The sequence below is a fragment of the Diospyros lotus genome, chromosome 4, assembly GCF_014633365.1.
Source record: "Diospyros lotus cultivar Yz01 chromosome 4, ASM1463336v1, whole genome shotgun sequence".
Taxonomy (NCBI): Eukaryota; Viridiplantae; Streptophyta; class Magnoliopsida; order Ericales; family Ebenaceae; genus Diospyros; species Diospyros lotus.
In genome coordinates, this window is record NC_068341.1 from 38,853,188 (window position 1) to 38,878,758 (window position 25,571).

The 25,571-nt window shown below is 39.7% G+C and overlaps 1 protein-coding gene across 1 annotated transcript in view; it reads left to right on the forward strand.

The window, feature by feature from the left end:
• The first annotated feature begins 311 nt into the window (after positions 1–311).
• LOC127799935 (pentatricopeptide repeat-containing protein At4g35850, mitochondrial) overlaps positions 312–25,571 on the forward strand; it is a 32,963-nt gene continuing 7,703 nt past the window's right edge. The window contains exons 1-7 of the mRNA XM_052334236.1: positions 312–472; positions 555–690; positions 788–950; positions 13,924–13,989; positions 14,092–14,189; positions 14,671–14,788; positions 14,872–15,081. Coding sequence (XP_052190196.1) covers positions 448–472; positions 555–690; positions 788–950; positions 13,924–13,989; positions 14,092–14,189; positions 14,671–14,788; positions 14,872–15,081 — 816 coding nt within the window. The 5' untranslated portion in view covers positions 312–447. The remainder of the gene's footprint in view (positions 473–554; positions 691–787; positions 951–13,923; positions 13,990–14,091; positions 14,190–14,670; positions 14,789–14,871; positions 15,082–25,571) is intronic.

Genomic DNA, 25,571 nt, shown 5'->3' on the forward strand with positions numbered 1-25,571 from the left:
TTTATGTTATCCATATCGAGTAATATAAAATTTGCTTGATATGGACAAATTGAAAGGAATAAGGGCGTGGGATTCACATACATCTCTCTTTAAGCCCGCGTCAAATAGCATCAAATTTATTTGATGTGAGTAATATAAGAATCCCTATAAAACTTAATATGTTATTGTTGTTTTTTAGGAGACGTGGCAATAATTAAAAAAATGTTAAACTGCAATAATTGCAGAAGTATGGGCAATATGGCCAAAAAAATAAAAATTAAGGCATCAAGTTGAAGAAGCAAACTTCAAATCTTACCGGGCCGGGCCTCGTTGTAATGATTCGAAAGTCGGGTCGGTTCGTTCCCACTCTCGACTCAAACCCAACCGAAGGCCAAGGGTTTAGTGCGCAGTCTCCAAGCTGAAGGGAAGAAGAAGAAGCTCTGCGAATCCCTTTCCAATCCCATCACCATGAAGCTCCTTCAAACCATTTCTGGTGCCTTACGTATCTCTCTTTTCATTCTACGGAGAGAAATCGAAAAGCCGTTTCTGATAATCTCTTTGTTCTTCTTCTCTAGGTCACCGGCGTTCACTGGTTCGAGCCATTGGACGGCGCTATTTCGCCGCTTCGACCGAAGAGTACGCAAAGCGTAATTACGCCAACAATGAGTCGGAGTACAACACCGTCATCGCCTCTCTCACTTCACAACGAAGGTCTCCCGATTGTGCCCTCAAGAATACAATTCACTGTAAAAAATGTGTTTTGTGCGTTTAATTTATGCATGTGTCAGAAATGTTGATTGTAATGTAGGCATTATTTGTTGAGAGATGTGTATGATGATATGATGCTGGACGGGGTTAAGCCAGAACGAGACACATTCCATTCACTCATTGCTGGATCCATGAAAGGCGCCCGCCTGCAGGACGCTTTCTTTTTCAGAGACGAAATGAAATCCATGGGTTTGGTTCCTGATGTATGTGAAGAATATAGTTGCTTTTAATTGTTTTTATTTTTCTGTTCTGTTTATATGTTTATTAGTGGATTTGAGACACGCGGATTATATTGAAGTTCATTGAAAGTATTGTCTACTCTCTGTTTTATTTCTTGTATTTGACACAGAAATGGGCTTATGTTTTACCATATTGGATACCATGAATCCCCCTGGTTCAGTTTGCCTTTTGGGGCATGATGAAAAACAAAAAAGAAGGTTGCCCCTTGGGGTTGAGAGCGTAGTGTTTTTCTTCCCTTTAGTGAATTAATTGAGTTCAAGTGCAGAATAATTCATGAGATGTAAATCTATTATATCTTGTAGCTTTAAAACGATCATATATCAAGCCTTAATTCCGTTAGGTGGAGTTGGCTAACAATATCTTCTAGTATCACATAGAAGGTTAGATGGACTTTTCTATTTTAACTATCCTGTCTTAGATTCCATTTTAACAACAAAGGAAGCTGTACCTATCTCAGAAATCCTACCTAGGGAAACTAATTAGGAAGTTCAGTATGGCAGATGCAAAGGCTGTAAGTGTGCCATTTGCCCAACACTTTAAGTTATCCTCAGATCAATCACCTAAGGATGAGGAAAGTTCAAAGGAGATCTGTGGGCAGCCTAATGTATGGTATGGTGTGCATAAGACCTGATTTGGCCCATGCAATGAGTGTTGTGAGTAGATTCATGGCAAATCCAAGTAAAGCACATTGGAATGCTGTTAAAGGGTATTTAGGTATCTAGGGATCTAGTGACATGGTTTTGTCTTATGGTGGAGCTAAAATAAGAGAAATAGCAAGTATTATAGGGTATTCAGATGCTGATTATGTAGCTGATCTGGACAAGAGGAGGTCCACAAACGGTTATGTTTTCAAGTTGTGGAACTCCATGGTCTGTTGGAAAGCAAACCTCCAACATGTGGTGGCTTTATCAACAACTGAGGCAAAATACATAGCTATTTCAGAGGCTATTAAGGAAGCTATATGGCTAAAAGAATTGGTCATTGAGCTCCTTGGGACACGAATGGATACCTTCTTGACGTGTGATAGTCAAAGTGCTATACACTTGTCCAAGAACCAAGCACACCATGAAATGACTAAGCATATTGATGTTCGTCATCATTTTGTTAGGGAAATATTGTAACACCCCCTCTCCTAGAACTGCCCGAGAAGAGGTGCTACTGGGGATAATAAAATAAACTGACTGATAACTGAATTCTGATACCAATACTGTATATATCAATTAACTGTAATAAGACTCCGAGTCAACAAAAACTGAAATCATAATTGCATCTAAGGGAAATTCCCTAAACTGGAAATTAAAATGAATCTAAACTGATCAAGCACTAACTAATAAACTAACAACTCCCAGACATCTTTGGTCTTGAGCAGCTCCACGTACACACACTACTGGACACTGTTGCTAGGCCCCACATCTGGTACTCCCCCACTAGGACCTGGAATGGTGAAGAGTACAAGGTGAGCTACAAAGCTCAGCAAGTAATAAACTGGAAAGAATAACTGAAGCTGAATCGAAGAATATCGATACTGATAAAAATACTTACTGAACTTGTACTGAGAGATATAATAATCACTAGATGGCATTTATAAGATGTAATGCACATAAGCTGTAAACTAAATGCAGGTATGCAACTTTGGCCCATAGGCCCACATAACTGTAACACATACCTGGCTGATCTGAGTCCTGCAAACATAAAAACTGTAAGCACATACTTTGGGCAATATGCCCCTAGCTCCCTGGTCGACATCAGGCGAGCAACTCATAACTGAGATATAATTGTACTGATACTAGTGGGATCCCCGTGGACAAGCCACCTGGTGCGCATAATGCAATGCTCATATAAATGCTGGCACACGATATGTAGTGCTCCACATAAGTCATGCTCAATGCTCATACAATGTGTATGCACATAATCTCACAAAATAATGCTGACCATGTCATAATGAACTGCTAAACATGGTATATGATTTTTACTAGAAATATTGAGATTCAAATATTCTGAAATTTCTAAGTATAGGCTCGGCATATTGGATTTTATCATATCTTGGCATAAAAATTCAATATTTGAATAATTGAATATTCATATTAAATTTAAGACTTGAATCAAGAGTTTATTAGAAGCTATTTGGATGCCATTTGATACTATTTGGATGATTGAGAAAGTCTAAGGAGGTAATTTGAATGAAAAAGCAGCCCATTCGAATGAAAAAAAGGATTTCAGCAAGCTCATTCGAATGGCAGAAAACTCATTCGAATGACAGAGACTCATTCGAATGACAGAAGGCTCATTCGAATGATAGATGATATTCAAAGGCTATTCGGATCTGATCTGGGACTCATTCGAATGACTCTCAAATTCATTCGAATGAATTTTGAAAATTTCCAACTTTTGAACTGGCAAAACTCGACTCATTCGAATGCAACAGTAACTTTATTCGAATCAATTTGAAGATCATTCGAATGACAAGAAGGCTCATTCGAATGCTAAGCTATACAAAGCAACAACTTACTCACATCTTCAAGGGCTCATTCGAATGACAACAAGGCTCATTCGAATGACAGTCTAAAAACCTCAAAAATTCATACGAATAATACGATATCTCAGGACTCATTCGAATGACTGATACATTACAAGGGAAAAACATTACGATAACACTGAAACTTATTCGGATGCTTTGAAATTCATTCGAATGACACAAGACTTATTCGAATGACTGGAATCTTATCAGATATAAAGCTTACGATAACAGAGATCATAACTTGAATCAAAACTTAGCTTCACTACACCATTCCAAAAGAAATCTTGGGAGAACAATCCCAATTGATATATAAACAACTTGAGGGATGATTTACTGATCATAACTAATGTAAACGTTGTAAGGAACATGCATGAACTGGCTGGTACTCACTGTACGCATGTAAATACATATATAAACATGCACTGAACTAATATAACTCACAGTAACGCACATATATATATATATACATGCACTGGAACTGATCCAATTCTGGAAATCTGATATCAAGCTCAATCAAGACCTGTAAGAAAGGATTACAGGGGAAGGATACTTGCCTTATGATCTTCTTGATCGACTTAATGATCTCACGAGAGCCTCCTATGCAAAACTTGAACTCACTGATTGCTTCTTGGCTCTCTGTTCTTGCGGCGTGAAGAACATATGACTTATGAAACTATATATACACTGATCTAAGAAGCCCTAACGCCATAACTCATTCTCCTATTATAACTAGGAGTCTTCTAACCCAATCGTCTCACGGATGGATTCTTCAATCCCTTAATCACAATAATTCTATTTAATAATTAAATGCTAATATCAAATCCTTAAATGACCAACACGTCCTTGCATTTAATCTTCTCAATAATTAAATATAATTAAATGCTATTTTTTCAATTAAATCTCTAAATTGCCACATTAACAATTAATTGGCAAAAATTCTCCAAACAAAACTAATTAAGAAATTCAATAATTTCTAAATAAAAATCTAAACCCTCTAATGGGTCGTTACAAATATTAGATAAAAAAGAGGTAAAACTGATAAAAGTTGCAGGTGATGAGAATGCTGCAGATATGTTCACAAAGGCAGTTCCTATGGCAAAGCTGAAGCACTAGGATACTTTAATAGAAGATCAAGACAGGGGTTGAAGAGGGCAGATATCTATTATTGATGAAGACTAAACTTATGCAAATTGTGGAGAATTTGTTAGAATTTGCCTAAGATTAGTCTTATGGCTCGAAAGAATATAGAGGATAAAAGAGAATGAGCCGTTGAAAACCGGTTTCTAGGAGTAGTTAGGCGTTTGTAACGGTAACTACCAAATAAGGTAACTAGCGGTTAGTTAGGTATTTTCTCCTTGTAACTCCCGCCTCTATGATTTATAAATTGAGGGTTGGGATGAGTCTTTTATTCTCTTGTTTTTCATTGTATCTTGTGATTGTGTACTGCTAGAGAGAAAAGCCTTAGTCTTTGTAATCTCGGTGAGGAATAGCTCAGTCATAGAGTTGTGAGTGTAGTGCATTTTATCATTCCTATTATTTTAAGATAGTGGAAGCCATAAGCCTTTTGATCAGTCTGGATGTAGGATTCATCGGTTCAAAGGTGATTCGAACTAGGATAAATCTGGTGTCCCTTGTGTGTGTTATTGTTGTTTATGTTCTTATTCTTGTTATGTCTTTATCGTGAGTATTTAGTGCCTTTCTTGGGGGCTGAGTGTGAGTGTGTGACATGAGTTTGTTCAACATATAATAATCTAATTTCTTATTCTCTTCACATCCACTATCCCATCATTTAAAGTCTTATTCATAATAATCCCCCACATCATTCCTTGTTATACTCTTTCATGAGTACCAAAGTTTATATTCAGATTTCGTCAACATTTTAGCCTTCAATCCAACCCATCTTATCTCTTTGAGGCACATAATATTATTTTTTTCTCCTAATCATCATGTCCAACACTTCCACAAATTTTCCTTATATTCTATGATCCAATCTTTAATTTATAATCCCAAATTGAATTCTTTACTCACATATGTCGTTGAAAATGTGAGAACCCTTATAGATTTAACACAAGATCTAGGTGTTGACAACAACTTGTCATGACCCTAGGAGCAATAGATGGACATTATTGTAATAGGGTTATAATAGTTTGCTAGGAGACATTTTGCAATTTGTTAGGAGCACATGGGTGCTATTAGGAATTCAGTTAGCAGCTAGCTAGGCTTATAAAAAGGTTACTTGTAAGAGGATGGATATCATGTGAAATGAGATTGAATTCCCTTGCATTCTAATTCTCTCTATCCATCTCTTGGTTCTCTCTAATTCTCCCTCCCTTTCCTGCTGTTTTCTTTCCCTCCTTCAATTCTATCATTTTGATTTCTCCTTTAATTCTAATTACAACCCTAGGAATGTGATAAATGGTATCAGAGCCGAACAATCCTCGGCTGTGATTCCAGCAATTCTTGCTCTAAGAATTTAGGCGAATTCATTTTCGGTTGATTTTCGACGCTTCTCTGCGGATTAATTTCCAACAATTCTTGTTTGCAATTCTGTCACATCCTATCAACTGATCCAACGAAGCAAAGTTTGGTGATTTCGGGCCCAAGGCAGAGATAAGCAAATTCCAATGATTCCGAAGCCATTGTACGGTGATTGGGTAGAAGGCGTGGTTGGGGCGATCATTGAATCACTTCGATTCTGGTGAGTAGTGAAGGCATGACATGGAAGCAGGCCCGACGATCTTGAATCTATAGCAATCTCGAGCAATTGTAAGCAAGTCCAACATTTGACGAACTCGTAGTCGTTAGGTTCAGAATTTGAAGGTGAATTCTGACTTGTGAGTTAGGCGGTCTTTGTCTACTAAAGTAAATTAGGAGGGCGACTGTGAGAAACAAATTCTTGCGTGACTGTAGGCTCTAATCGGCAATTCAGTTACAGATTAGAGGTACTAAATTCGAGAGAATCGAAAGTAGAGCCTTGAGCGATTGGTATTGGAAATTGTCTGGAGGTGATTTTCGCAAGTGGCGATTTTTAGTTGCTTTGATTTGGATTGTGATTCTCAACTCAGATTTGGAAGCTGAGCGAGAGGTGAGTCCTGGGCGAATTCTGACTTGATTATGGGCTGTAGCAGAATCAACCAACATAGGAGGTAGATCTAGTGTAACCGATCTTGATCTTAGCTGCAATCTGGAAGTGGGAATGAACTCAAGTGTCTCTGATCGAATTACCAGATCAGATCGATTTCTTTGAAGCATCGATTGAGGTGGAATTAGGTTGGCTGAACTTGAAGTCGCTAAGGAGGCGGATTAGGTTTACCGGATCGAATTCAGGTTCAACTTTGAAGCGGAAATTGATTTGGAGGCCATTCAGCAGCAGCTAAAGGCTGATTCAGATCTAGCCTTATGTGAATTTAAGGTTGCTAAATTTTAATATTGGAATAAGTTTCCGAAGAGGGCCTTGCAAACTGATCAAAAGGCTGTTACAGTGGTGAATTTTCAAGGATTGAACCTTTCAAGATGGCCAAAGGACTTCTTGAAAGTGCACCGCCTTTTGGGAAAACATTCAAGGAAGAATGTGATGCAATAAAGGAAGTAATCTAGGACGTTAGCAGAAAGTTGGACGACTTGATGATTCTATTTTCACATAAATTTCAAGTTAGTATTTCGATTGAATGTTTTTCTAAAGAATACTTTGCTTTCTTAAATCAGATCGGATATGAGAGTTACAAAGATGAGCTCAACAAGCTGAAACAAGAGGGCTCGGTTGTGGAGTACCTGGTCAGGTCAGGTTTGAGAAATTGAAAGCACTTGTGCTCAATTCCCATCCAATTTTGATTGAGTCTTATTTTTTATTGAGATTCATTAATGGTCTCAACAATAAGTTGAGGCCTATGGTGAGAATGATGTTTCCGGTCACGGTACAACAAACAGCTGAGAAGGCTAGGCTGCAAGAGTTGGCGTTGGAAGCCATTTATAGAAAGCATGGGTTGCCACCTAACAATTATGCTAAGAGCAGCCAGCAGATTAGAGGTATTCCTAAAACTATTGACGCCCTAAGATTCAGATTGATTGTTGCAAGTAGTGAGGATAGACCTTAGATGGAGCAAGTTATTCAAGATGACAAGGGAGAAAGGGCAGCTACTGGAGGAATTATTGAGGCTCCAACGGAGGAGAAAGACGTTGAAATGAATCTTGTTACAATTGTCAAGGAAATCCATGTGGATCACATTTTACAATTGCAGGAAGCTAGTGATTCAGTGGGTATGTAGGCTATAAATCAAATTGGAGGTGAGAACTGAGAGGAGGATAGCTTTCATGCATTCGATGGCCGGATAGGGATGGCAGTGGCAGGAATAGTCACTGCGATACCATTGGAGAAGGTTGATTCGGAGGATAGAGTTGTGGAAGGAGATATATTGGCCGTTGACGCTGTAGAGGAAGGCAGTTTGCCTATTACAACAACTGTTGAAACTGCACTGAAGGAGAATTCTGATGACATGAATTTGGGCACTATTGTTACGCAACCAGAAGAAGGGCTAATACATTAGGATGTGTTTAATGGGAGCTGGCGGGAGAAAAATGAAGGATTATTGGAGGAATTCACAAAGGAATCAAAGTCCCTTGCATTACCCTAGGTACCCAGTCCAATATATGGAGATTCAACTAATGTATGGGATTTGGTTTTGGGAAAAGCTGAGTATTCCTTGGCTGGGGTTAAAACAGGCAATAAGAATGTTAAGACAGCTTCAACATGAGGGTATCTTACTGCCGACATGGAAGATCTTGACCCTGAACAGTATAACGGCATTGCGGTTATTTCAGAAGGTGCAAACCAACTTTTGATGCTGGTTGTAACAGAGGTAACTAAAGCAGGTGTTTTAGGGGAGCAAGACATAGTCACTGAAAAGAGAGATGCTGATTTCTCTTTTAGTCATAGGATGGAGACTAGAAGATAGTTGGACACCGTGCTTGTTCCACATGCCAAGATTTGGAATATTAGAACTTTGATTGCCGAACCTCTAGAATTACGATTAATCAAGACATGTCCTAGTAGCAGCTAGGGGAAGTCTCCTAAGAGTTATGACCCTAAAAGGAATTCTCTCCTTAAGCAGCTGATTCAAAGTTGTTAAGGAATTTTGGAGACCGGTTGTAGCTGGAGGAAAGCTAAGGAAGGTACCTGCAGAAGTCAAAAGTTAGGCTGTGGAGAACAAAGTTGCTGCTGCTGCTTTGTGCATTCTTGCTACAGCTGGCCGATTAGGATTTTTGTCTACTATAATGAAGGATGGAGTGATAACTGGAATTGTTGCTGCCACAACTTCTAGATCTGACAATTCTACATTGTTGCATTTAAAGGTGATTGCTGATATTTTTGCAAGTGAGAATGGCAGTTGGTTTGTTTGGAATCCATTAACTACCTCTAAGGATGCAGGTCTGCCGTCATTAATTTTACTAGATGGTGACAAAATATTAAAGGAAGTTGGGGTCATAGTTAGCCAATCCTCTGGACTTGCACCAGCCCACATCGAAGGAACTATGAGGGGGAAAGTTGGTGAGGACAACAATCATCAGATTTCAGCTGCTCACTTTAACCAACGGAGAGTGATTGATTTTGGTTGTGTTCCAGTTGAGGTGTCCATGAGAGCCACTATAAATTTGTTATGCACACAGAGGTTTTTCAAAACTTCTCCATCCAAGTTGTGGAAGAGAAGGAAAAAGCATATTTGTGGCTGTGGAGGTTTAACATTTCTTGGGGATAAGAAATGTTTGAAGGCGAGTGGGGATTATCATGACCCTAGAAGCAATAGAGGGGCATTATTGTAATAGGGTTATAATAGTTTGTTAGGAGATATTTTGCAATTTGTTAGGAGCACATGGGTGTTGTTAGGAATTTAGTTAGCAGCTAGCTAGGCCTATAAAAAGGCTACTTGTAAGAGGATGGATATCATGTGCAATGAGATTGAATTCCCTTGCATTCTAATTCTCTCTATCCCTCTCTTGGTTCTCTCTAATTCTCCCTCCCTTTTCTGCTGTTTTCTCTCCCTCCTTCAATTCTATCATTCTGATTTCTCCCTTAATTCCAATCACAACCCTAGGTAACCCTAGGAATGTGACACAACCCTAGCTCAATTTTTGCTGCATTCAAGCAATGCAGTGCGTAGCTAAAGGTGTTACACCCTACGATTTGCTCATTTGTCTAGAATTTATGTTGTTTGATTCAATGAATTCTGCATTGGTTGTTGGCTGTCTAAAGCAACCTTCTTCTTTATTTAGTTTGGGACCAAATGTAAATGGGAATCCACGGGTGAAGTTGGCCAACAATATCTTTAGCCTATAAAAGAAATTTTTAGTGATGCTAAATTGGATAAGTTACTAAATTGTTGATAATTCTAGGTCCTTAATTGTCACAACTCAAGGGTAGTTAGAAGGGTATTACTGTAATAAGGTTATAGTAGTTAGTAGGAGGTATTTTGTGCGTTGTTAGGAGTACATGGGTGCTATTTTCCAGATTTCATTTCTTGTTGAATAGCCTATAAATAGGCCCTAGTATGTAGAGAAATGTAGGCTGAAAATAACATAGTGAATTCATATTTTCCCTCCATACTTTCTCCCTCTCATTCTTCCTAATTCTCTCTCATTTCTTTTGATTTCTACTGTATATCTCCCTCCAATTCTTCTTCGTTTCCCTCCCGAATCCTCCCCAATTCCTTCCTAGACCCTAGCTAAACCCTAGGGTCGTGACAAATGGTATCAGAGCCAATCCTTCATTGGCTGTGATTTCAATCAAACTCTGGTGAAGAAGAGGCTAAGGTGATTTGGGAAATCTGTAATTCATGCACGCTCAAGCAACAATTGAGTCCGGAGAACTTGCATGCGATTGAGTTTGAAATTGAGATTTGGATATGTCCGATCTGAGTGGTGAAGCGGAATTCAGATTGATCCTAGAAGGCGAATCTTAATAGCTGTGTCGGAATAGTTAAACGGAGGAGGGCGGCTCGAATTAGTGTTGAGATCTGGCGGATTCCGAGTGATTTGAGATCAGGTGACTGACTCGGAATTGCGTTGTGTTGAATCACAGAAGAAGTGATGAAGTGTGGCGAAGCAAAATCGTATCCGATCAGGCAGCTTTTAGAATCGAGGATTCGTAGCAAGGTCTGACGGAGGTTGATGCTCGGAATTGAAAGACTATCTTCAGCTGCGGAATCAAAATCAGGAAGGCGTTGCAAGCTGAAAGAGTTCTGACCGGACATTGAATTAAATTTTCAAGCGAATCAGAGGGCGCAGCGGAAGTAGCACCGAAAACGAGAAGCTGGTCGGTGATTGGGTGTGGAATCGAACAAGTTACGGAAGGAGATTCAAGAAGCAGCAAACTCTGGGAAATTCTGGAGCCAATTGGACAGTGATTGGGTAGCAACTCCGCTGGGGGAATTTGATTTGCATCAATCGGGGTAGAAAGCGACTAGTTGCAAGGCGGAACTGAACTCGAATTTGAATGGAGAAGCCGAGCAAAGCAAACATCGATCAGAAGTGAATCGGATTTGAAAGACGAAGTTGAGGCGCGATTGAAGCAGAGGCGTGGGTGATTCAAGAATTCAGAAGAATTTTAGGTAGATGTCGGTGATTAGGTGAGATTGGGCGATCCTTGAATCACTTTGATTCCGACACACTCGCTACATGTAGCTGAGGCGAGAAGGTAGGTGCAGTTAGGAGCGGAAATTCAGGTCTAGGTCACTGCATGTGACTGAGTTGGGAAAGAAGGTGCGATCATAAACGGTACAGGGGTGAATCTCGGCGATCTAGAGGAATTACAGCGAGCGGAATGATACTTCTCTGCTATTAATTTCCAGCGTTGAGTTTTGTTTGAGATCTGGAGGCGACTTTGAAGTACTGCAATGGAACCGATCGTTCCTCGGTTGTGAGTCAGGCAGCTCCCAAAGCAATATTAGCAGTGATTAGTTGCAGTCGAGGCGAAGCAACGACCGGGGCAAAATAGGTTGTTGAATTCAGGTTCCAGTGAATTTAGATTGGCTGAACGTGAAACTGCTAAGTTGCGACGATCGATTATTAGTAGGTCTTGGTGATTTATTGAAGCAATTTCAGTGACTGAATTCCGGTGAGTTTGGAGTACCGAAATAAGTTTCCAGAGGGTCTTTGGAAGCTGATTAAGAGGCTGTTGCAGGGTGTAATTTCAGGGAAATGAACTGAGGAGATGGCTGAAGGACTAATTGCTGCAACAAAGGAAATTAAGGACCTCCGTAGGTAGCTGGATGATTTTTTGATCATGTGTTCACATAAATTTCAAATTGCTAATCGGACTTTGTCGACTTCAGTTCCAAGTGCCGATTTGCCCACTCTTGCTCCATTGGCTATTCCGGTGTTTGACAGGGATAGGCCAAAATGGTGGATCCGGCAATGTGAACGGGTGTTCTACCAGCACCGAGTAGCTGAAAAGGAGAAGGTAAAAATGGTTGCAACTAATATGAGTGGAATTCCATATGTTTTGTTCTAGAATTGGAGCTGGGGAAGGATGGAATTGAGCTGGCCGCAGTTTGTAATTGACTTGTGTAACCGGTTTGGAGAAAGGACCAAAACCTATATGATCAATGGAGCTTCTAAGGCTGTTAATCTAGAGATGCAAGAAGCTGATGAGGAAGAAAAAGAAGCAGTAGAAGGGATCGAAGAATTGGGGGATGGCTGTCCAACGGTTGGCAGCATCTCAAGCACTCTCACTAGTACTGGAAATCCAGCCATTAAAACCCTCAATATAACACCGTTGGAGGAGGTAACTGTTGAGGATGAAGCTGAGATGTTTGCTAGCAATCCGGGAGCTAAAGATCTTGGAGTGGAAACAATCACAACAGCCTTAGATTGTGGAGATCTTAAATCTGTTTCTCTTGAAGGAATAGGAATGGAAGGAGTTGCTAAATTACCTACTATGGATCAGGTAACTCCAATTGAGAAATCAGTCAATTGGGAGGAAACTTGTGCCTTAATCGAAGTGGATAACCAATGGAGGGCAGTTCAAGAATGGTTAGAGATTAAGGGAGGATGCTTGCATGATACTGATTGCACTAAAATCTTTCAGCAATATGTTTCTGATTTGGAGCAATGGAGGAAGCAGAAGGATAAAGCGTAACAAGATGAAAGGAAAAAAAGGGAAAAACAAGATAAGAAGAAAGAAAAATGAAGAAGAAACCAATGGGTGAAGATGGACATTGGATAAAGAAACAATAGTTTGGTTGTAATAAGTTTCTTGGGGACAAGAAACCTTTTAAGGGGAGGGGAATGTCGCAACTCAAGAGTAGTTAGAAGGGTATAATTGTAATAAGGTTGTAGTAGTTAGTAGGAGGTATTTTGTGAGTTGTTAGGACCACATGGGTGCTATTTTCCAGATTTCATTTACTGTTGAATAGCCTATAAATAGGCCCTAGTATGTAAAGAAAGGTAGGCTGAAAATAACATAGTGAATTCATATTTTCCCTCCATACTTTCTCCCTCTCATTCTTCCTAATTCTCTCTTATTTCTTTTGATTTCTACTGTATATCTCCCTCCAATTCTTCTCCGTTTCCCTCTCGAATCCTCCCCAATTCCTTTCTAGACCCTAGCTAAACCCTAGGGTCGTGACAAATTTCTTTCTTTTCTGTTTCAGGTTCATTTTTACTTAAACTTCGTTTCCTAGATCCCATACTAGAAAAAGAAAGAATAAAGAAAAAGAAAGAATAAAGAAAAAGGAAAGAAACCATATCAACCAAGAACATACTGAGTCTTAATCCCACAAGGTGGGTCCCCAATCTACTCTACCTATGACCATATATATCAAACAATATATAATTATAGAACAGAAGGCACGTTTGGAATGAAGGGGAACAGGCAAAGTGAGATTGGAGAATTCAAATCTGGCGAAGCGAGTCTCCTGTTTACCGTAGCTGTGCTCCTGTTATCATTTATCATCATTCAATTTATGAGAGGCAATGAAGCATCAGAAGAAACTTTTGGAGAAATACTATCACCTTTTTTTAAGTTACTAAGAGACTTAAAACTTGGTTATGGTTCATGAAATGCCAATGGATTATCTATTTATTCTCATACAAATTGTATTTAACTTGTTTGGTTTCTTTGTGTTTTTCTTTTTTATAAATAATAAAGAAGACAACATAAAAGAATGAACTCAGAGGGAGTGAACCTTGTTAAAGTGTACAAGCATCCACTTCAAAGAAAGATAATCCCAAAGAGTTGTAAAAGAATCCAAAAACAAAGGGAACACTCTCCCTTGCTCACAAAAATTAAGAGAAGGAGAATGGTTCCCTTTAAACTAACTTGTTATTTTCCTGTTTTCTTTCATTCACACACGTTTCTAAAATGTGTTTCACTAACCTACTTCAGATCCTTTATTAACTGGTTATTAGTTGCTTATACATGATAGGTTGCTTTATACAACTTTTTGATTTCTACTTGTGGGAAATGCAAGAACTCTCAGCAGGCAATCCGGGTTTGTTTCTCCCTTAGTTGAACCTTATAATGTTTCTCCTCTGTAATAAAATTAGCATTATACATTCAACTAATATTTCTTTGGCTTTTCTTTGAGGTGTAGTTTTTTGAAGAAATGAAGAGATATGAGGTCAAACCTACTGGACAAACCTTCATCTGTCTACTGAATGCATGTGCGTCTGCTGGACGATTAGATAGAGTGTATGTTATCAAAGCCAATGTGTAATTTGCATTACTATTGGTTTTCTGGCATTTATTGGTTTGAGGACCAGATATTCCATGACTGTATTGTCAGTTAGGTCCTAGTCACTACATTGGCTGATCTTGGGCATGAGTCCATGACCAAAATTTTGGCAGCTAGCTGACAAGTTTGTTTTATTACTTCTTGGGGAAGGAAAAAAAAAAGAAAGAAAAGTTCTTATTAATTTTTTTTATATGGTTATCTCAACTTGGAGTTTTTTATACACCACCTTTTAAGATCAACTGGGGTTTTTATGTTCTTACAAGCAAGCTATTTTCATATTCTCTACTATTTGTACATCTTCATAATAGTCAACTTACCATGGTTTTATACCCGGCAATGCTTCCTTTAAGTTTTGTCCTGTGATTTGACTTGCGAATGTGTCTTTTAGCACACTGACAGCTTAAGTGGTCGCTGTATCGACCTGCCTTATTATTACAGGTATGCGATTGTGCGTGATATGACTGCAGCCGGTCTTGGGCTGAACAAATTTTGCTATGCCGGGCTTATAGCTGCACATAAGAATAATATCCCTACATCTGAAGATGCAGCTTCTAAAGTACCTATCAAGTATTTAATGTGTCCCTTGTTTTATCTTTTTAATTATGTGACTGGTTGTGACTTTTCCCTTCTTTGAAAAAGATTATTGAGCTTGTTCAGCAGTCCAAAGGGTGGTCTTCAGTTGAAGCATCAAGAGACAGTGCTGAAAATGTTATGATGGGTATTTCCGAAGAAGAGTTGTTTAATATTCCCACTTCAGAATATGTTCACAGACGCGGTGGATTCCTAGATCGGAATTTAACTGTATACCATGTTGCTTTCCATGCCTTTGCAGACCTCAGAAATGTGCAGGTATCATCTCAGTGTTATGCTTTTGAGTCAGGACATTTTCAGCTAATTCAGAGTAGCTAATATATATTAAACATTTTCTATTTTTGTTTCAGTTACCTTATTGTTGGTTTTCTTGGCTGGACTATACGATATCATTTGATGTATACATTATATTTTGCTTGGATAAGAAAGATTGTTTTTTTATCTATTACTATGTAGCAACTAGCAAGTTAGTCAACTATATAGTTTGTCTCAAAGTTGACGTCAATAAGCTTTAGTTAAGTGATACTTTATTATTTCTGTTCTTGCTGTTTCACTTTCTTGGGCTTGGTTGGTTATGGTTCTAAACATTGTTTTAAGATTTAGAATCTAAATAACCTCGGACATTGTTGTACTCATTCTAGAACTATTTAGGAAATTGATCTTAAAATACCACAGGCTTTGGGGAAAATGTTTCTTATGTAAATGCATATGAAAACTAAATGATAAAAAATGATTTCAGAATTTCTATAATTTCAGTTTTAAATGTAGGAAATACATGAATGCACACATCATAACTAAACATGCTCCTAGATTTTGTTTTTCAAGGAGCAACTTTTGTATAATGATGAGTAAAGCCCAAACACCAATCTTATAATGGTTGTGGGTACACTTCTCTCAAGCTTGTGATGTGATTGACTCTCTTATTGATTATGCTTTGTGGATGTTCAGCACCACACTTGATCAACTTTGGTGGGTTATTTTTTTGGGTGGGGTGGGGGAGCTGCTTGTCTCTCTAGAGTGCCCAACTCCCTTATAGAGCAAAAGATCCCACTCCTGGGGCCCTCTAAACTGCTCAGAAAGAACTATCTTCTTGACTCTTTACTGCCAGTTTCTTGCTTTCTTGTTTATTTAAGGTTCTTCCCTTCTTGTTCTTGCATCCCAACACTATTTTGGTGTTTGTTGTTACCGTGTTGGTTGTCCTTATCCATTTGGCTTAGTCCATCCGAAATGGTTACATACATCCAACTTTTGGTTGCTTGGAACCCAATGATGTGCAAAGCTGCAACTATAACATCCTCAGGTTTCATACCACTTCTCTTGATTATGCTTTTTTTTTTTTTTTTTGATTTCTTGTAACTGTATTGGAATCCTAAACAGTATGACATGGGGTCAAGGTCTCCAGGTTTAGCCCAATATGGTTTCGTATTCTTATAATCTTTGCCAAAAGCCTATAGTGGGAGTGGTAGTGCCATGTGTCATGACCATGGAACTTGCTCCTTTGTTGTGCGGCCTTGGCTCACAATCATCCTTCTGGTGGTTGCTTTGTCAGTTTGGAACTACACACTACAAGGACGAATAAGAAAATAGAAGAGAACATAAGAGAAAATTGAAGAGGAACTCATAAATCTTATTAAGAAAATTGAGAATGAATGGAATGAATTACAACTTAGAGAAGCACCCCTATTTATAGCCTTCAGGCGCATGTGCAAAAGATAAGAATGCCCTCCTTATCATTATCTATAGAGTGATGGACGGATTTCAGATGATTCCAAAATGATCTAGTTGCATCGAGAAAGTTCTCTCTCTCTACAATTCTCTCTTGAATTTCTCTCTAATTTCTCCCTATTCTTTCTCTCTTTCTCTGTTCTTTTGATCTTACTGTCTCTGTTCTTCTGAATTTTGATATCATTCAACAATGCCAAAAGATCCTCTCGAGTAGCTTATATAGCCACTCTTACAATCAGTTCTCAGTTATGATTTGTAACTGAAAGTATTACAACTGCCAATTCTAAAACAAAAATGTAACTGAAAAAATACAAGTTGTAACAGAAAAATACAAAGTAGTAATTGCATTAAACTGTAATGACTATAATATCCTTGGGGTCGTCACAATCCCACCTCTTTGAAAGATTTCTTGTCCTCAAGAAATCTTAGTTATTGGACCAATATTTCTTCATCCAATCCCTGCTTTCACTATCTGATCCATCATTTTTAGACTCTTCCTTTGTCTTCTCTTGTTCCTTTCTGTTTTTTTCCCCCTCTTTTTCTTTCTCCTTCTTGGCTTTTTTAGATTTTCTCTTTTTCCTCTTTTTTCTTTTTCCAATTGATCTGTATTCTGAGCTCTCCTTAAAAATCTATATGCTTTCCTTCCAACCAAAGTTCTGATGATTTCCTTGTTCTTCATGTAGTCATTATGCCTTTCCTCAGCCTCCTGCTTCTTTCTTTGATCCAGGTACTCATTGAATGCTTGTTTATGCTCACTAAAAGTTCTTGAAGCCCCATGCCTCTTGTTATTAATGATTACTCGCATTGCCTGCTCCTAGGTCCAATTGGATTCAACATTTATAGACTCCAACAATGCTTTAAAAGCATTTGTTACATCCTGCTTGCTAGCATATACCAAAGATTCATCTTCAACAGATTTCTCCTTCAGTGTTGTCGCAGTGACTTTTCCTGCAACTATCATTCATTTCTTGGCTTTCTGATTGCATAGGAAGAGAGGAGAATGTTCCTTAGGTTCCTCAATGGCTGAAACATGACCTCCATATCTAGATTTAAACCACCTGTAATAATTTTCTAGAGTCCAAAGGTCCAAAATTCCTAGATCATAATGAAACCACCGTGGATATGTGAAGGACCTAGGTTTGACCTAGGGTTTTTAGTGGAAATTGGGAGTAATCGAGGAAGAGAGAACAGAAAGGGAGAGAATTAAGAGGAACAGAGAGAGTAAGATCGGAAGAACTGAGAAAGAGAGAAGGAAAAGGGAGAAATCAGAGAGAAATTTGAGAGAGAAGACTTGAATTTTGATATCATTCAACAATGCCAAAAGATCCTCGAGTAGCTTATATAGCCACTCTTGTAGTCAGTTCTTTCAGTTATGATTTGTAGTTGAAAGTATTACAGCTGTCAATTTTAAAATAGAAATGTAACTGAAAAAGTACAAGTTGTAACAGAAAAATGCAAAGCAATAATTGCATTGAACTGCAAGGACTATAATATCCTTGGGGTTGTGACACCTTCCAATGCCTCCCTTTTCCACATGGTAAGGCTTCAATAAGGAGGTAAAGCCAATTGATAGGAAACCTTGCCTCCCTTTGCCAACACTGAGTAAGGTCCTTCATACTTTCTAATTAACCTTTTGTTCAACTTTCTAAAAGCTTTGAACTGTAAGGGGATTGCCTTAACCACCACCAAGTCACCAATCTGGAATGCCACCTTGTTATTTTTAGTTTGCGAACTTCATCATCTTTTTGGTGGCCTTAACAAGATAAGCCTGTGTTGCTTGTGTTTCACATGCCTTCTCTTTCCAAGAGGTTGCCATGTTACGCTCTTGGACTTCCTCCCTTATATTGCACCTCCACCATGGTCAGAGTCAAGGGCTGCTAGCCTGTAGCAATCTCAAAGGGCTTTCTCCCCGTAGATTTGATGCGCTACAAGTTATAAGAAAATTGCACCACATCCAAAAATAGGGTCCAGTTGCATTAATTGGCATTGATAAAATGCTGTAGGTAAACATTCTAACAGTGCGTTCACTTGCTCTATCTGACCATCTGTCTGAGGGTGAAAGCTGGTGGAGAAGTGTAGCTTCGAGTCAAGGAGCTTAAACCGCTTGATCCATAACTGTCCACTAAACTAGGGATCTTTGTTGCTGATAATCGTCTTTGGCATATCCCAATATTTGACCACGACATAAAAATAATTACGTTGCATCTTCTACGTTATAGTTAGGCAACCCTAGGATGAAATTGTCGTACTTCAAGAACTAATCCACCATGATGAGTATAGCTTCATATTCGTCCACCATGGGTAGTCCCAAGATGAAATCCAAGGAGAACTCCCATGGGCACTTTTGTGATAGGTAGTGGCTCTGATAATCCCCTAGGGAACTAGTATTCTAACTTGTCTGTCATGGACCCAAGTTTAAAAGGTAATTGGAAGAAATTGAGGGAGTTAGATCGGAAGAAATGGGAGGGAATTAGGAAAGAACAGAACATGGAGGGAGATTAGGAAGAACTGAGAGAAAGAGAGGGAAATTGAGAGAGATAGAAATCAGATTTCATTCAAAATATTCTTCTATATCTTGCATGAGAGATTGAATCAGCCCTATATACTAATCTGGAGCTGTTTGGTGCCAATAAGGCTGCCAAATATTCAAATCAGTCCAGTTAAAGTCAGTTACAACTTACTATAACTACCATACAACTAAATGGGAATTCCTTAAAACAACTAAAAAAAAATTCATTTATTATCTAATTACTATTATGTCCTTGGGTCATGACATTGTCCTATTGGTATACCAAACACGTCTTCATATACATCTCTACCTCATCTTGCAATTGTGGCCATTGAAAGGATTTCTCCATCAATGCTTTTGTCCTTCCCTAACCTAGATGAGCGACCACCAGGTGTCATCATTGTCATGGCATTCTTTGGTGAGGTTTTGTTGTAGGTTATCCCACCTTGGAACATAGATCGATTGATCCTTGTGTAGAGTACCCCGACCTTTAACCAAAATTGTCAAGTCTTCTTCTGTTGAGCCAACTCTATAATTTGTGTAGCCATCGGGTTGTGGCCATCCCATCTTGGATTTGGGTCAAAGTCTCCTCTTGTACCAAACTGATTGGGCCTAGCTCTGCCTTTTTGCTCCGTGCATTTGCCATCAAATTGGTGTGCCTTGGTTTATACTCCAAGTAATAATCAAACTTAGCTTAGAAATCTTGCCACTATACTTGCTTTGGGGTCGACTTATTATGGGGGTTGGAAGTAACTACTGATGACATTATTTGGATCATGAAATGTGATCCCAACAAATAGTTCCTCCCTGTCCACAGGCAATGTACCACCATAGTCATCTCCTTTTCTTGCACTGTATACCTTTGTTCTGCCTCATTCAACTTTCTACTCTCGTAGGTAATGGGGTGGTTATTCTGCATTAACACACTACCTATGGTGAATATGAGACATCATGTTTGCACCTCAAAGGGTTGGCCATAGTCAAGAAGGGCCAAGACAGGTTCATCAGACACCACCTTCTTCAGTCCTTCGAATGTCGACTAGCATGTGGTTGTCCACTCCCATGCTTGGGCCTTCTTCAAGAGATCAGTGACGGGGGTTGCTAGTGCTGAGTATCCCTAAATGAACTTGGGATGGTAGTTAGCTAGTCCAAGAAATGAATGTAGTTCGGGTACCTTTGTGGTGGTTTCCCTTTCTATTAGGACCCCAAGGGCATATTAGTAATATAGAGTACATGTTTTTTGCCTTTGTGTACTTTGCTACTTTGTTGATTTGTACCTTTACCTAGAAAGCCTATAAATAGGCTGTAACCTAGAGAATTAGACATTGATGAATGATAATTGAGTTATGTTTCCTTCTCAAATTCTCTCTTTCTCTCTGTTTCGTTTGAACTCTCCTCCTTTCTCTGATTTCTCCCTCCATTACTGTCTAATTCTACTTCGGATTCTTCCAATTTCCCATCCAAACCCTAGGAAAACCCTATATTGTGACATTTCATTTCAAAGCCGATCACTCCTCGGCTATGATTCCTGCGAAAGCAGTTAGGTTCGATCACTGTAATCCATAGGCCAACGCTTCTTGGCGTGATTCCAAGTAGAGTACTTGATCCTTTGAAGGTGAAGCAGAGCAAACAATTCTCTGCCAAATGGAACTGATTGAGTTACATGAGGCAATTCAGGAAGCTGAGCTAGCGATGATTCTCAGGCTGTTGATTTCTCAATTCTGACGCTATTAATTTCTGACACAGTGAATTCTGGACATTCTTGTTTGAAATTGAAAAGCGAAGCGGTCTGGCAGTTTCTGGTGGAATTCTCGACGAATTCAATTAGCAGGCTTAGGCGAGTAAGGAAGGCGTGGATTGGAAGCAGATCTGGAGGATTGATCGGCGATCAGTTGCAATGATCGAAGGTGATACCTACAGACAGACCAGAATCGATTAATTGGGAGATTACGTTTACTGAATGTTAAGTAGCGAATTGAGGCAGATTTTGTCACTGTAGATTTAGGTGGATTCAAGAACTGGTGTGTTTGTTGGTAAGTGAACCCTTGTAGTGATCAGAAACAATATATTGAAGTAGACGAACTGTGGAAATGGCAGCGACCAGAGGAACTGAAAACTTGGGAAAGTAGTCGTAGGAGAAAAATTGCGCTAACTTCAAGCAAAAGCTGGACTGCATGGACGAATTGCTAATTCAGCTTGCTAGGATGTATCAGGTTAGTATTCCAACTGTGAGGTTAGTTGGGCTTAGTTTGTGGAGGATTGAAGTGACTGGTCTGGAGAGAAGTCAATGACCGATGCGATTGGCGAATTTCATAAACTAAAACATGTCTGATCAGTGATGGAGTATCAGGATTGATTTGAAGAATTAAGGTCTTTGATGTTGACTTTGCAACCTGCCTTAATGGAGTGGTACTTCGTTTCCATTTTCATCCGTGGGCTTAAAGGTAAACTACAGTCAACTATCAAGGTGATGCAGCCTGCCACTGTTAAGCAGGCTGCTGAGAAAGTGAGGTTACAGGTGCTTGCTTTGGTAGTGACATACATCAAGCACGGGCTGCAGCCTAAAAATTATTTGATGAGCAGCCAACAGATTAATGGTACTACTTAGGCTGCCAATCAATTAGTGCAAGAAGCTGATGAAGTAGCATTGGAAGAGGAGGATTGCGATGAAGATAGCGTTCATCTATCTGATGATAGGTACGAGCCTGATGAGGTCCTAAGAATAGGCATGGTAGTTGCAAGGAATGAGGAAAAACCTGAATTGGATCAGGCAATTCAGGAAGACAAGAAAGGATTGGTAATTGCCAAAGAACGTATCGATGTTCCACTAGGGAAAAAATCTGCTGAAAGTGAGCCTTTGGTGTACACTAGCAATCAGGAAATTCAGGAAGTAAAAGATACTCCAATGGAGGAGATCTCTATGGAAGATGAGGAAGCAAAAGATGTTGTGAGTTCGAGAAAAGATATGATTACAACTACTTTGGATTTTGAAGACTTCAAGTTTGTTTCTCTTGAAGCAATAGGTACCCCTCCAATCCCTGATGACAAAGCAAAGCTAATTTTTGAGGATTTACAGGATAGAGCCAAAGAGGAGGAAAAAGCAGTTAAAGAATGTCAACGTGTGGCTGTTGATCGAAGAGATGTTTCCTTTTTCATCCATAAGATAAAGCCAAGAAGGAGAAAAAAAAAGAAGAGGCCAGAGCAAGTAAGAGAAAAGAATAAGAAAAGGAAAAGAATAAACCAGATCATGAAAACGAGAATTGAATGAAGAAACAGCGGCTCGGTAGCAATAAGTTTCTTAGGGACAAGAAACCTCTCAAGGAGGGGAGATTGTCACGACTCAAGGGCATATTAGTAATAATAGAGTACATGTATTTTTTCCTATGTACTTTGTACTTTGCTGATTTGTGTCTTTACCTAGAAAGCTTTTAAATAGGCTGTAACCTAGAGAATTAGACATTGATGAATGATAATTGAGTTCTATTTCCCTCTCAAATTCTCTCTTCCTCTCTGTTTCGTCTGAACTCTCCTCCTTTCTTTTGATTTCTCCCTCCATTTCTGTTTAATTCTCCCTCTGATTTTTCCAAGTTCCCATCCAAACCCTAGGAAAACCCTTGGTTGTGACACATTCTTGGATAGTTTGAACCTTCTTCGCATCCATTTAGAATTGCCCACCTCCGTTGATGTGGCTAAGAAAGTGCACCTCCTCAACAAATGAGCACTTCTCGTGCTTTACATATAGCTTGTTCTCTTGCAATACTTGAAAAATCTATTAGAGATGTGTCACATGCTTCTCTAGAGTATCATTACACCATGATATCATTTAGATAGGCCACTAAGAATTGATCCAAATACAAATGGATATTTCTGTTTATCAAGGTGCAAAAGGTGGTTGGGGCATTAGTTAGCCCAAATGGCATGCCTCGCCACTTGAACATGCCATACCTTGTGACATAGGCTGTCTTAGGGTCATTTCTTTCCTAGCTGAATGATAGATCCATCTTTGTGAAGGGGGATTAGGCACGTGTTCTTCATTGTCATTTTATTTTTTGGCTTATTAGGTAATGCAGAGTCATAGGGATCCATCCTCCTTTTGAAAGAGCACTGACGCCCCCAAATGGTGCTTTAGACTGTCTGATATGTCCTGCCTCCATTAACCCATACAACTGCCTCTGTAGTCCCTCTGTTTTGGTGGGGTCATCTTGTATGGTGCCATAGCAAGTGGCTTTGTACCCGAGATGAGTTCATTCTGATAGTCCACCTTCCTCATAGTTGGAACTCTCTGTAGTAGCTCAGGCAGCACCATGTCTTGGAACTCTTCCAGCACACCATTGATTGCCTAGGGTAGGGCCTCTACCAACCCCTCTCCTTAGTCCGTCTTCATTGTCACCAGATAAGTGGCATCTCCCTTCTTGAAACCTTTGGTCAGTTGCTTTATTGGGAAGATTGGTGACTCCTTCCCTCCAAATCCAGTTGGGATCATCCAAGTACTTTACTGCTCCAGGATGCAGAAGGTATTTATCCATGATATGGGTCTAAAGTTGATTCTCCGCAACAAATCCATGCCTAGCACCACCTTGAAATCGTCCATGGGTGTGACCTCAATGTCTGCACGGTCTTCCCATGACTTGATCTTTAAGGTTGCTCCTTTAACAACACCTGCCAATGGCTTAGCATTTGTGTCAATTGTCTTCATCATCCAACTGCCTTCATGATTCACCTTCAATCCCAATCGGTTGGCTTCCTTAGGGTAAAAAAATTATGGGTTACCCTCGTGTCCACCATGGCCTGGGAGGGAGGTTTTGTTGTTGATTGTAGTTAGTGCGTACATCTGGCCCTTTGGCATCTCCTTTGTTGTCAATCTTGCCTTCACCATATTGAGTAGGGTTAGGGCTCCTACCTGCACAGTGTCAACCTGTTCCTCTTTCTGGCTGTGCTACTCCTCTATGGCTACCAATTTGCCAAGTTTAGGGTAATCCTTCACTTGGTGTGGATTTTGGTAGACATATCATCCAGTCTGCAGTAACCAGCCTGAAGCCTTCTTCTTGTCTTCATATTCACGACGGCCATTGTATGAGGGTGTCCCATGCACCTGTTCCTCTTTCTAGTTGCAGATGAAGGATTTGTGTTCCAGCTTCACAAGCTTTCTTTGCGCTTCCTTCACCACATTAGCTGGGTAGAACTGGTTCTCTAACTCGGCCTTGAGGGTGTCCCATGCACCAATTTGGATCCTCTCTTTCTCAATGTTAGCATACTTCCAGCGCCATCATAAAGCATTGGTCCCTGCTAGGTAGTATGTGTGGTGCATATCTTTATTGCCTCCTTGATGCTGCTCCCTTCTAAGTACTGCTCCATCTCCCATGAGAAGTTCTCCACTTCAGTAGCATCACGCATACCTTTATATTCTTTGGTCTTCGACAAGTTGATTCTGGGTAAATCACAAACTCCACTTGCACTTGGGCGAGCACCCTAGCCTGGCCTGTTTATTCAAGCCCCCAATTGGTCCATGGATTCCATCAATTGGGCCTCCAACATATCTGTTGAATTGACCCATTGCATGTCAGACTCCTTTAAGGAATCAATTTCCTTTCAGATCTTATCGAATTGCCCCAAACAGTGAGCTTTCAGCATGGCCAAATCGTAACCCTGTCTCTCCACCTGTTTACTCCAACCTTCTGCCATGGTATCGCCATTCAACCCTCCATCAAACCAACATCCTCCTTTGTTTTGCTCGGTCCATGGGCTTCTTCCCACCTTGGGATAGGTTAGATCCATTCCTCTCCTAGTCTCATCAACCAACATTTCCTTTATCAGTCTCGACATGGTGTCCTCAACCACTCCTTCAAGAGTTTGGTGTAACCAAAGCTCTAATATCAACTGTCATGACCGTGGAACTCGCGCATTTGTCATGACACCTTAGGTCACAATCATGCACTTGGTGATGGTTAAGTTAGCCTAGAATTGCACACCACAAGAACCAACAAGAAAACATAAGAGAACACGATAAAATTAGAGAAGAACTCAAAATTCTTATTAAGAAAACTGAGAATGAATGGAATTAATTACAACTGAGGGAAGCACCCCTATTTATAGCCTTCAGGCTTATGTACAACAGACAAGAGTGCCCTTCTTATCATTATCTATAGGGTACAATTTACAAATTTAATCCTTCTATCCCTATCTCCATGCAACCGGATAACTTTGGAATCTTCCAGAATCTGTGCTCATCACTCCACACAGTGTCCTCAAATCACCTCTCCTTGTGGGAGATATTTTGAGGGTCATGTGAGATAGTGCCATGCCATTTGCTTAGTCAACTCCATGTGCCCTGCAGCCTGCATCCATGCAACATGTCCAATCACGTCCCTGATGGGTCCCAATCACAATCTCGTCATGTCCCTGTCAGCTGGATCATCCTCAGAACTTCCTAACATTGACTTGGGGGCAGAGCCTCTGTTACCTATTGAAAATGGCAGTCCTCATTGTGCGGAGCAGAGCACATGGCCCATCTACA